We start from the raw sequence: 12629 nt of genomic DNA, 5'->3' as shown, positions 1-12629 counted from the left end.
ATATATATATATATATATATATATATATATAAAATACAAATTATAGAAACTTAATTTTTTAAATTATTAAAAAATAGGATATTAATTAGAATAAAATAATAATATTAAACAAATTTATTATTTAATTTCTATATTTCTATATTTTTTATAATATAACATGCTTTGTCTTTATTTTTATTTTTGTATATTACATAATCTAACTATTTATTTAACCCTAAATAATTTTCCAAATATGAAAGTATCCAATTCGAATCGTTTAATTTCATAGGATTTAATTTAAATTTCTTTCCATCATTAGTAACAATATCGAAAATATGTTCAATATTTTCTATATTATTTATATATTTTTTATTGTTTTTTTTGAATGAAGTATTTTTTGTTTGTGCAAGAACAGGTGTTTTCATTCTATTAATCTGTCTACATTCTTTTTCTGTTGATTTATTAAAAGTTTTCAAAATTTTTATATTTTTTCTAACATACAGAGATCTTGGAGATGAGCCCATCAAACGTAAAATTTTATTATTATTTATCATTACATCGATATAATTATCTACTTTATTGTTAAAACTATTTATAATTTTGAAATTATTATATTTTGTTTTTTCACAATTATATTTTAATTTTTTATTGATTTTGAAATTGGTTATTTTTTGCAAATAAGAGTCAAAAAAAGATTCTTTGAATTCTTTTTTTAAAGAATAATTATCATTCATAGATGTTAATTTTTTATTGTAATACCTGCTACTTGGCTTATATAATTTACGTTTTTCGCTTATAGCTATATTTCTATTACACATGGTGTCCTTTAATGATGTTATTTTCTTTTTATTTTTTCGTGGAGATTGATAACATAGAATTGTTGATAATTTTGGTTCAATTTTAGCTGAAATAATAAATAAAAATATTTTAAATGTTATTTTTTTAATTTATTTTATTTTCTATTATAAATTTAAAAAACATTAAAAATGAATTTTTCTATACTTTTTCTTAAATCGACTCATTAATTATTCATTTAAGTATATTATATGTTACATATTTAAAAAAATCAATAAATTATATTAATAAAATTTAAAGTTACAATAAATTCCTATATTCTTCTCAAAAATATTTATTTTTTTTAAATATTAAATAATTATAAATTTATTTATATAAATTTTCTTACAAAACTAAAATTATTTACTTTTCTTGGGTTCTATCCATTCATCAGGATGTAGTTTATTCCATTCAATCCGTAAGAATTCTAAAATGGTAGCGCAACCGGAACCTACAATATCTTGCGGTGGCATGATAAGTGGATTATCTGCTACTTGAAGATTTTTTAGATTTGTTAGAGTACCTAAAACAAGATTAAATATTTTCATTTTTTTATTTCAGTTTTAAATTTTTTATACAATAAATTATTTTCAGAAAAATGAATATTTCATTAATGTAATTTAAAATAATATATTACAGTTAATTTTATGACTATCTTTATCACATATTATATTCTCAAATATCTACATTTACAATATAATTTAATTCTATGTTCATATATTATTAATTTATTATTATTATATCAATTATATATTAATTATTAATATTATAAAGTTATATCATTAATATATATTATTTAAAAGATAAAAAATATAATAATTATAAATAAATAATATAATTAATAAGATTTATAATTTAAACTTAACAAAGTTCCAATGGTAATTCCTTCATTTTATTTCCTTGAAGTAAAATTGTTTCTAAGCAGCTATGCCATTTAATGCTAACTGGCAAAAAAGTAATTTGATTATTTCTGATATCTAACCACTGTAGATAATTTAAATAAGTAAAAATTTCATCAGGAACTTCGATCAAATTGTTATTCGACAAATATAACATCTAAAAACAATAGAAATATATTCAAAATTTAAAATTATATCAAAAAAACTTATGTTAATTGTTTTGCTAATATTTTAATACAATTACTTGAAAAAATAAGCTACCCTTAATTGTGAAAAGTTGTTTAATATCACAATAGGAAATTGTTTTAAATCTGTATTTGAAAAATCTGCAAACATATCATTGTAAATAGGTTCCTTTTTTGGTACTAATGGCGATGAAATAGATTCGTTTGACGGTACACTTGTATTACTCTTCAAAAATGTTTTTGATTCTTTATGTGACAAGGAAGAATATTCTGAAACATCGTCAGAAAATGTATCCTCGATAAGTTCCAAATTTAATTCATTTTTTTTTGCATCTTTTATGTCATCATTTATTTCTATAATAATAATAATAATAAAAGATATAATTTCTTTTAAGTTAAATAAAGAATATTTGATATAAATATTAATACCTGGATCTTCGATATTTATTTTAATATAATTTGAAGAAACATCATTTGTTGATTGCTCGAGTAAATGTACATCTGATATATCAGACAATTGTTCGTATGATTGTTTAGGTGATACATTTTCAAGAGTGCTACAAAGAATATTCGGACCAAAGTCGATATCTCTTATATCGAAATTTTCATTATTGTCATATATATCTTCCAAGTTATTTAAAACTTGTGAGGATTGTGGATACAAGTCATTTCCAATACTAACTTTTCGATCCTCCTCAATATCTTTCTTTATTATGAAAATTATATTAAAATGTGTGTAATTATAAAATATCTTCATAACATATTAAAATATATAATACATTTAAAAAAATAAATAAAAAGCAATGATTTCATATCTCTTGAATATAAATAATTATTAGTTTTAGAAGAAGAAAAGATAATTAATTAATTAATTAAAATTAATTAAAGTTGTAAAAGTGAAAATTTATCATACTATTGTAATAGATAATATTTAGAAATATATTATCAATTATAATTAAAATATTATAAATATTTCCAGAATAAAAAAAAATATATAATAAATATAATATATATTAAATAAAAATGAAATAAATCTATTTTTCATTCATGAATAATTATTAATTCAATAAAAAATTATACAAAAAAATATTTCATCAAAATGAAAAGAACAGCATTATCAATATTTTATAAATAAATAAAGATAAAATATACAATTTTGATTACCTGAAACTCTTCATTGGCCACATTCTCATCATTGCTGGTTAAAGAATGCTCAGTAATCTGTTTTTCATCTTCGTTTTTTACTCTTTCGATATTACGATGTATCGAGAGAAACTTTTTGCCACTCGATGCTGCACCAAACCCATAATATTGTATTAATAAATCTTTAGCTAAATCAGACATATTGCTGAACAAGTTGTTTCTTACAATTTTTGCAAACAATTCTAGAAGTTGACAATGATAATTCAACTATGATGATTAGATCGATTCCATTTCATGTTTATTTATTGCCTAGGTGATGAAGAAGATACACGTATACATATGATTTAAAATAGGAATTACTATCGATTTAGTCAATTATAGTATCATTTTTATAAATGATTTATTAATTATAACAAACATATTAATTTGAATATCAGAATATAAATTCTGCAAAAGGATAAATTTTTCCAGAATTTTTTCAGAAAGATTTTGAATTAAATAAATATTTCAAGTGCTGGAATATTCAATTAAAAAAAAGAAAAAGAAAATTTTATATCATAATTATATGTTATATATTGATTTTTATTGTATTTGATTTTTTGTAATTACTTCATAATATATAAGTTTACTTAATACAGTATATATAATACATACATTTGATCTAAATATACAAATGGATTATGATTATAATTGCGTCAAAAATAACCGATTATCGTTACATTTAATTATATAATTTTTGATGTCTTATTTCATTTTAAATCGATAATATCGTATTTGACAGAAAAATATTTAACAAAAGCTAATTTGTTAAAGACATATATAAATATATTAAATTTGAAATATGTTATTTAAGTAACTTTAACTTTATATAGTCACTCAGTTTTTAGCTATATATAAAAAGAAAAAATAAAAAATAGAATGTTTGCGAATAATTCAATAATCAAAGCTATCTATCAATTATAATAAAGATATATATCTTTAACAATATATTTAAGCTTAGTTTTTAATAATAAAATCGATGAAGAAAGAATTAATTAATAGATTATTCAAAAAAGAAAATAAATTTTAGAAAATAAGTATAGATAAAGAAAACAAATAATGAGAGAAAAACAAAAATAAGCTAAAAATCTAGGAACTAACACAATCTCTGGAATTATGAAACTAATATGAGAGAAAAAGAAAGAAAATAGTGAAAAAAAAAGAGATAAAATTAATTATAATTAATCATTAACTCCATCTCTCAAGTAACAAAAATAATTCTTTAAAAAATTCAAATAGAGCAAGAATTATATATCAGCATCATCTTTTTTTAGAATTTTTTAGCATTTAAAAAATAGCGCTAATCTTCAATTCTCATTTTATCTTATTCTATCTTTGAAAAAATGTCTTTAATATCCAAGAGATGGCGCTAATAATTAATTCTTATTCTGTTTCTATTTTTCCTTTTCTATCATTATTTATTTTCTTTGTCTATACTTGTTTATAACATGTGACCAAAAATAAGATCTAATACATCAATTAAATATATTTTTATCATTTCTCTTTCAAAATTAAGTGAAGTATCTTAATTTTGTGATAATGTGAAAAATATAGATACAACATTTTTGGTTTTAGAATATGCATATTTAAATATAATTACATATAAAATACAATATTTCATATACGGATATTCTGTAATGAAATAAAATAAATTTTATTTTTTAATTTTAATTGCATTTTATATTGCATACTAACAATATAAATATAAATATAGATATAATATAAATACAATATAGATATAATATTTTTGGTTTTACAATATGCATATTTAAATATAATTACATATAAAATGCAATATTTTATACACGGATATTCTGTAATAAAATAAAATAAATTTTATTTCTTAATTTTAATTGCATATTAACAATAATTATTAAAATATTAACATTAATTATTAAAATCTAATTTTATTTTAAAAACTATAAATGATATAAAAATAATTAACCATGAAATAAATAATATACGAAGAATAGGTTAACCAATAAATGTTATTGGAGCATTTTAAATAAACTTATTATTTAAAGTAACTTTTCGAAATTATTCAAAACTAATTTATTTCAGCTCTAGTTATAGTTAAATACAAGGATTTATATATAGTTATATATACTTAGGCAAGGTTTACTTAGGTTTTATGAATATGCTTTTTCTATTATAAATATAAATGTTGCAAACAATAAAAGTATAATAATAATAAAAATATGACCGTTATATTTTTCTTCTTAATTTATTATTTAATCCTCTCAATTATAACTCTAGAGTCTTTTATTACCCCTGCAGAATAACAACATATTTTCGTATTATATCTGGAAGATATATATATAAAAGTATCTATGACATTTTAAATACAATTAGATAAATAATTTTTTCTATGTTCTTATAATAATTCATCAAAAGATGAAAATTTTTTAATTTAATTTTATAGATAAAATTAAATTAAAATATTTATATATATCATTACATTAATAATAAATATATTTATAAATATATTTTAATAAATAATACATATGTATATAATAATAAACATATGTAAAAATATATATACAGGATTTATTTTATTAAAGATTTAAAATCGATTTTACATCGATTTACTATAAACTCTTAAAATCTTAAATTTTTTTTTTTAGTACTTTTTGTATATATTAAAACAAATTTACTTATATAATTATATTTCTTCGCCATTTTATAATAAGTATTGGTATAGTATGTTGTATCATCAATAGATGGCATTGTATCATTGCGTCCTGTTGCTAAGCAACGCATTCCCCCATTAGACGATGATTCCTTCTCTCTTACTTACTATTGTATAGTACACGTTGTATACCTTGATAATGTCAGTGTCGCGCAGTTCGGCGTAGAGAACTCTTCGAAAGTTTTTGTTACATATTTGTATTGGTTATTCTGTACGACGTACGCGTTGGTGAGCTAACCAAGTTATCTTCAGTCAGCAGCTATATAATATTAATATAAAATATAAAGAAATAAATATTTAATATATATATAAAATGTCGGATTCGGAAGCGAGTAATCTCTCTGATAATGAAAGTGATCGTGGCGGTGGCGGTAGCGAAAGTGATCAAGAAGAAAATCACTCAGTAAAATCCGCAGCTGGCAGCGATGCAGGTAGTGTTGGTGAAAGATCTCATAGTGCTTCTCGCAGTAGAAGTCCATCTAGATCACGATCTAGAAGTCCATCAAGGTGGCGATCACGATCTCAATCAGCATCTGGGTAATTAAAATTTAATATTCATTTTAAAATTTAATATTTATTTCATAATTTGTTAAGGTTAGGTTATTAGTACTACCATATCGTTTGCATTGAAATTCACTAATATACATGTATATAAGTTTACATGATGGCAATGAATTTCCTAATTTTTTCTTTCTTTCTCTCTCTGAAATAATTGATTTTAAACGAAATATTCATTTGTTATTCGTTTAATATCGTTGGATTAATATCAAATTATGATATATGTATGTAGTATTTTATGTAATCATGAATAATAGTGTTTGGCGAAATCGATTATTACGGTATTTTATATATTTTTGAAATCATTTTTTACATATTCAGATTATATTATAAATATATATAATTATAAATTACAAATATATATTATTCAATATTAAACACCATTATATTAATTAAAGATTTTTAAATATTATTTGTAAAATAATATATCATTTATTAAATAAAAGAAATAGATTGATTAAGAATTATAAAAATTTATATTTTAAGTTCTGACGATGGTAGAGGAGATGAAGCAGAAGAAGCAAGATCTGGTGATGAAGAAATGGTGGAACCTGAGGAAGAACCTGAAGGTAATATAATATAATAAATATAAATAAAATAAAAAAGAATGCAATATAATATTTCTTTTATCTAAGAATTTTATCTAAGAAATATTTTATTTTTTATTTAGGAGAAGATTTGGAAGGAAGTAGTGAATATGATGAAGAAGAAGAAGAAGAAGACGATGATAGGCCTCGCAAGAAAAAGAAAAAAGATAAATATCGTGATTTCATTATAGACGAAGCTGAAGTAGATGATGAAGTAGAAGATGATGATGAGTGGGAAGAAGGTGCTCAAGAAATTGGAATTGTTGGAAATGAAGTAGACGAATTAGGTCCTACTGCTAGAGAAATTGAAGGCAGACGTAGAGGAACAAATCTTTGGGAGTAAATATATTTTAAACATCTTCAAATTTATAGGATGATCCTCTTAGATTTAAAATAAAGTCGCAGATTAAATATTAAAGTGGTATTTATCTATATATAATTTATAAGTTTGTAGTTATTATGAATACAACTGTTATCATTATCGATCATGTCGAAATAATTCCGTCTTTTTCATGATATATCATTGTATATAAAATGATATTTATGTGATATTTAAATGCTTCATTCATGAGAAAATTATATATGTATTTTTGAATTTTATATTTTTAAACTAATTTTAAAAAATTTTTCAGTTCCCAAAAAGAGGATGAAATAGAAGAATATCTTCGAAAAAAGTATGCAGACGAATCTATTGCTACTCGGCATTTTGGAGATGGGGGCGAAGAAATGAGCGATGAGATCACTCAACAAACTTTGCTACCAGGTGTAAAAGATCCAAATCTATGGATGGTAAAATGTCGTATTGGAGAAGAAAAAGCCACAGTACTCCTGTTAATGCGAAAATTTATAACATATCAATTTTCAAGTACATAATAAAAATTATTTTAAATCTTTATTTTAAAATATTTTTGCTTGAAAAGAATTCTAATTTTAAAATTTCTTTTAGACGAACCTCTTCAAATAAAATCCGTGGTTGCACCTGAAGGAGTAAAGGGTTATATTTATATAGAAGCATATAAACAGCCACATGTAAAAGCAGCTATTGAAAACGTAGGAAATTTAAGAATGGGTATTTGGAAACAACAGATGGTACCAATTAAAGAAATGACTGATGTATTACGTGTAGTTAAAGAACAGACAGGCTTAAAAGCGAAACAGTGGGTTAGATTAAAAAGAGGCATTTATAAGGATGATATAGCTCAAGTTGATTATGTTGATTTAGCGCAAAATCAGGTTCATTTGAAATTGTTACCCAGAATTGATTATACTAGACCACGTGGCGCTTTAAGAACAGCACAAAGTGAATCTGAAGCCTTAAAACGTAAAAAGAAAAGAAGACCAGCAGCCAAACCGTTTGACCCCGAAGCAATCCGCGCTATTGGAGGAGAAGTTACGAGCGATGGTGATTTTTTAATTTTTGAAGGAAATAGATACAGTAGAAAAGGGTATGAATTTTAATATGAATTATCAGATTTATAATAAAGATTTCTTTTAAATTTATATAAATTTAAATTTTTTATTACAGATTTTTATATAAAAATTTTACGACAAGTGCTATTATTGCCGAAGGTGTAAAACCAACTTTATCTGAATTAGAAAGATTCGAAGAAGCTCCTGAAGGAGTTGAATTAGATTTAAGTGGAGCTCCAGGAACTGGTGCATCTGGTAATAAAGAAGATTCAGCTGTGACACATTCTTTTAGTACAGGGGATAATGTCGAAGTATGTGAGGGTGAATTGATCAATTTACAAGGAAAAATTGTATCAATAGATGGAAATATGATTATGGTTATGCCAAAACATGAGGAACTTAAAGAAGCTTTAGAATTCCAAGCTTCTGAATTACGAAAATATTTCACTATGGGTGATCATGTTAAAGTAAGATTGAAAAAGTAATAAATATAATACAAAATTATTTTTAATATAAATATTATATTTTAAAACTAAACTATATTTTTGATTCTGTATAGGTTGTGGCAGGAAGATATGAGGGTGATACTGGTCTGATAGTTCGAGTAGAACAAAATAGAGTAGTTCTATTTTCTGATCTTTCAATGCATGAATTAGAAGTTCTTCCAAGAGACTTACAACTTTGCTCTGATATGGCAACTGGTGTAGACAGTTTAGGTCAATTTCAATGGGGTGATTTAGTGCAGTTAGATGCACAAACAGTAGGTGTGATAGTTCGACTTGAACGTGAAAATTTTCATGTTCTTTCCATGCATGGAAAAGTTATAGAAGCTAGACCTCAAGGACTTACAAAAAGACGTGAAAATAGAAATGCAGTAGCATTAGACTCTCAACAAAATACTATACAGAAAAAAGATATTGTTAAGGTAGTGGATGGTCCACATGCTGGAAGAGGTGGTGAAATTAAACATTTATATAGAAGTTTCGCATTTTTACATTCACGAATGTTTGTTGATAATGGTGGAATTTTTGTTTGTAAAACGAGACATTTACAACTTTCTGGTGGAAGTAAGTCTAATATATCATCCATGTCACCAATGACAGGATTTATGTCGCCGAGAATTGCTTCACCAATGCATCCTAGTGGGTTAGTAACATTTATTATTTTTTATTTTTTAATAATTCTCTAAAGTTATGTTTTATTATAAATTAAAAAGTTATGTTTTATTATAAATTAATGTTTTATTTATAAATTTATTTTCATTCATATTTTTTATTTTTTAGTGGTGGTTTCGGAAGAGGTGGAGGTGGAAGAGGCAGAGGTCGCGGCGGTGGAGCTAGACGTGATAGAGAATTGATAGGAACTACTATCAAAATAACAGGCGGACCATACAAAGGAAACGTTGGAATAGTGAAAGATGCTATAGATACAACTGCTCGTGTAGAGTTACACTCTACTTGTCAAACCATTTCTGTAGATAGATCTCATATTGCAAACGTTGCAGTACTTACAAAAGATGGTGGTTTCAGCAGTTATAATAGGACACCAGCATATGGTGGCGGACAGACACCAATGTATGCCAGAGATGGGTCTAAGACTCCCATGCATGGTTCTCAAACACCTATGTACGAAAGTAAGTTTTTAAAGCAATTATATAAGTATAAATCACGGCTAATTAAAGTTAATAACTATATAGTTAAATTTTATATTTTATATTTTAAATTTAATTTTTAATAGATGGTTCTCGTACACCTCATTATGGTTCAATGACACCATCTCACGATGGTTCACGTACACCTGGACAATCTGGAGCTTGGGATCCAGCTGTTACCAATACTCCTGCAAGAACAAATGATTTTGATGGATATAGTATGGAAGAAGGCGGATCTCCAGGTTATGCACCAGGATATCCTCCCACAGGTGGACCATTCACGCCACAAACGCCTGGGACAATGTATGGTTCAGAACAGAGTTTCAGCTCGTATCAACCAAGTCCAAGTCCAGCAGGAAGTGCTACTGCAAGTCCTAGTCCTGCAGGATATGTTGCTACTCCTTCACCAAGTGGTACTGGTTATACCACTAGTCCTCATGGAGCTTTCGCTACGCCTTCACCGATGGGTTATAGTCCTATGACTCCTGGTAAGTATTTTTTATATTATAGTTAGAATATCTATTATATTGTTATTCTATTTTTTAGGAGTAGCAGGTAGTCCGTATAATCCACAAACACCAGGCGCTGGTTTAGACACTGGCGTTGGTGCTGGAGTCATTGGAGGAACTGAATGGCATACCACGGATATTGAAGTTCGAATCCGTGATTCTCATCAGGATCCTGCATTGGCGGGTCAGCAAGGTGTTATTAGAGGAATATCTGTAAGTGATTTTGTGGTAAAAAACTCAAGATATTAATCAAATATTGGAATCAGAAAATATAATTATCAATCAAAAATTTTTAATGCCCAAACAGGGTGGAATGTGTGCAGTCTTCTTACCCGTAGAAGACAGAGTAGTGAATTTGGTTTGTGAAGAACTAGAACCAGTAGTTCCATCGCGGGGGGATCGAGTCAAAGTAATTATTGGAGAAGACAGAGAAGCAGTGGGGACATTACTCTCCATAGATAATCAAGAAGGTGTGGTGAAATTGAATAAAGACGAAGTGAAGATGTTGCATTTGCGATTTTTATGTAAGATGAAGGCACCGAATACATAATTCTTCATTCCAAGGCAATTTTCTAAACTTGAAAAAGCTAACACTCGCATGGATATGGGTAAAAAACTTGAGGAACGATCATTGATAGATCTGGATATTTCTATTTTAAAAAAAGAATTATCTTGTTTCTAGAAGAATTCTTACAAGAATTCTTACTTGTTTTCTAATTTCTAAATAATTAACTGAAATATATTTTCTAACATAATATACTAAAATATATTATTTCTTAAAATTTTCTATCAAATAATCATTTAAATAGTTTTTTAAATAGTTATTTAAAAAAAATCTTTTATTTTTAGGAATCATCTCTAAAAAGTTTTGTATATTCTATATATTTATTTTTCTTAAACTTCGCTTACTTGCACTTACTTTGCACTTATTATATTTTTAACAATATTTAATGTTTTTTTTTATAGCATATTTTTCCTTTTTTTTTCTTGCTTTTTTCGCATATATGCTTTAGTTTTTCGCATATATGCTTGTAAACTTCAATTATATAATTTTTTAATTCAATTACATGTTTTTGTTTGAATTATTGTTGCTTATATTAAAACTAATTTGTAGAATGTTTTCTTCAGCACATATTTTTTAATTATAGTATCTATTTTCTGATTTATTAATTCACCAAATTTTCTGAAAAGTTTTTTCCTCTCATTTTCTTCGCATTATAATACTAGAATCTCTTTCTCTCTATTTCGATTTCGATAATTTTTTTAGTTGAACTATACTAAGTTTTATATTTTATGAAAAATGATGATTCAAAGTAGTTTCGAATTATAATCGAATTATATGCTAGTGAAGCTGAATGTTAATTGAAGAATTATTTTATCACAAATAAAATCTGGCTGATAAAATTTTCCTCGATCCAAAGAAACCCACTAAGGACCGTGCGAGTGTTGCAAAGATTTAAGCGCTTCAGGAATTCGAAAAATTTTTAACAAGAATTGTTCAAACAACGTAATGATTTTACGTTGTACTTGTTATGTTTAAAATAGCAATCAAATTATTTAAAATAAATACATATTATTATTGTGAATTAGTAAAATGACTTTCCTTAAATAAGATAATTTTAACTTTTTGCAAGATAAAAAATGCTCAACGATTTGTATAAAATACTTCATCAATTGTTTTATGATGTAAAGTTGTATTTTGATGTAAATACAACAAGAAAGTTAAAAAGAAATGAAACTATTGATTTAATTTTTCTTTCATTGAAAACAAAATCGAAGTAATTACGTATTAAGAATTTATATACTTAAAATTGTGCACTAATCATTTATGACGATTCATTGATCTGAAATCAGTTGCATAAGAAACGAGAGAAAGTCGTGGCGAGATGATTAGGGAACACTCAAGAGCTCGGTATAAATTTTCCAAGGGAAATTTTTTCAAGGCAAAGTCGTACTAATCGGGATTTACCGATTGGAGTATGAGATCATGTTTCCTATGGTTCTTTCGGGTATTTGTAGCAACTACTCTCGTTAATATAGAAAGGTATACAATTATAAATATTAACATCATATTTATTTTATTTATTTTATTTTATTTATTTTATTTTATAATTAATATAATATAAAAAAATAGAGAAAGAATAAT

General features: G+C 25.0%; 2 protein-coding genes across 2 annotated transcripts in view; one reads left to right on the top strand and one right to left on the bottom strand.

The window, feature by feature from the left end:
- The window catches only part of LOC102680000 (E3 ubiquitin-protein ligase LRSAM1-like), a 4133-nt gene extending 892 nt beyond the window's left edge, over positions 1–3241 (bottom strand). Inside the window, exons 1-6 of the mRNA XM_031511091.1 lie at positions 3062–3241; positions 2474–2603; positions 1974–2251; positions 1680–1869; positions 1181–1336; positions 739–883 (exon numbers count right to left, since the gene is read on the bottom strand). Coding sequence (XP_031366951.1) covers positions 739–883; positions 1181–1336; positions 1680–1869; positions 1974–2251; positions 2474–2603; positions 3062–3241 — 1079 coding nt within the window. The remainder of the gene's footprint in view (positions 1–738; positions 884–1180; positions 1337–1679; positions 1870–1973; positions 2252–2473; positions 2604–3061) is intronic.
- A 2659-nt stretch (positions 3242–5900) lies between these two features.
- Positions 5901–11102, top strand: LOC102677525 (transcription elongation factor SPT5). The gene is made up of 11 exons (XM_006616957.2): positions 5901–6305; positions 6813–6895; positions 6997–7252; positions 7546–7778; positions 7860–8358; positions 8439–8790; positions 8883–9469; positions 9607–9956; positions 10061–10462; positions 10521–10696; positions 10791–11102. Exons 1-11 carry the CDS (start codon positions 6082–6084, stop codon positions 11031–11033), a joined length of 3405 nt encoding a protein of 1134 aa, XP_006617020.1. The 5' UTR covers positions 5901–6081; the 3' UTR covers positions 11034–11102.
- Positions 11103–12629: the final 1527 nt, after the last annotated feature.

The sequence above is a fragment of the Apis dorsata genome, unplaced genomic scaffold (genome assembly GCF_000469605.1).
Source record: "Apis dorsata unplaced genomic scaffold, Apis dorsata 1.3 scaffold_291, whole genome shotgun sequence".
In the NCBI taxonomy this organism is placed as follows: Eukaryota; Metazoa; Arthropoda; class Insecta; order Hymenoptera; family Apidae; genus Apis; species Apis dorsata.
This window is presented reverse-complemented; position numbering and strand designations above follow the sequence as displayed.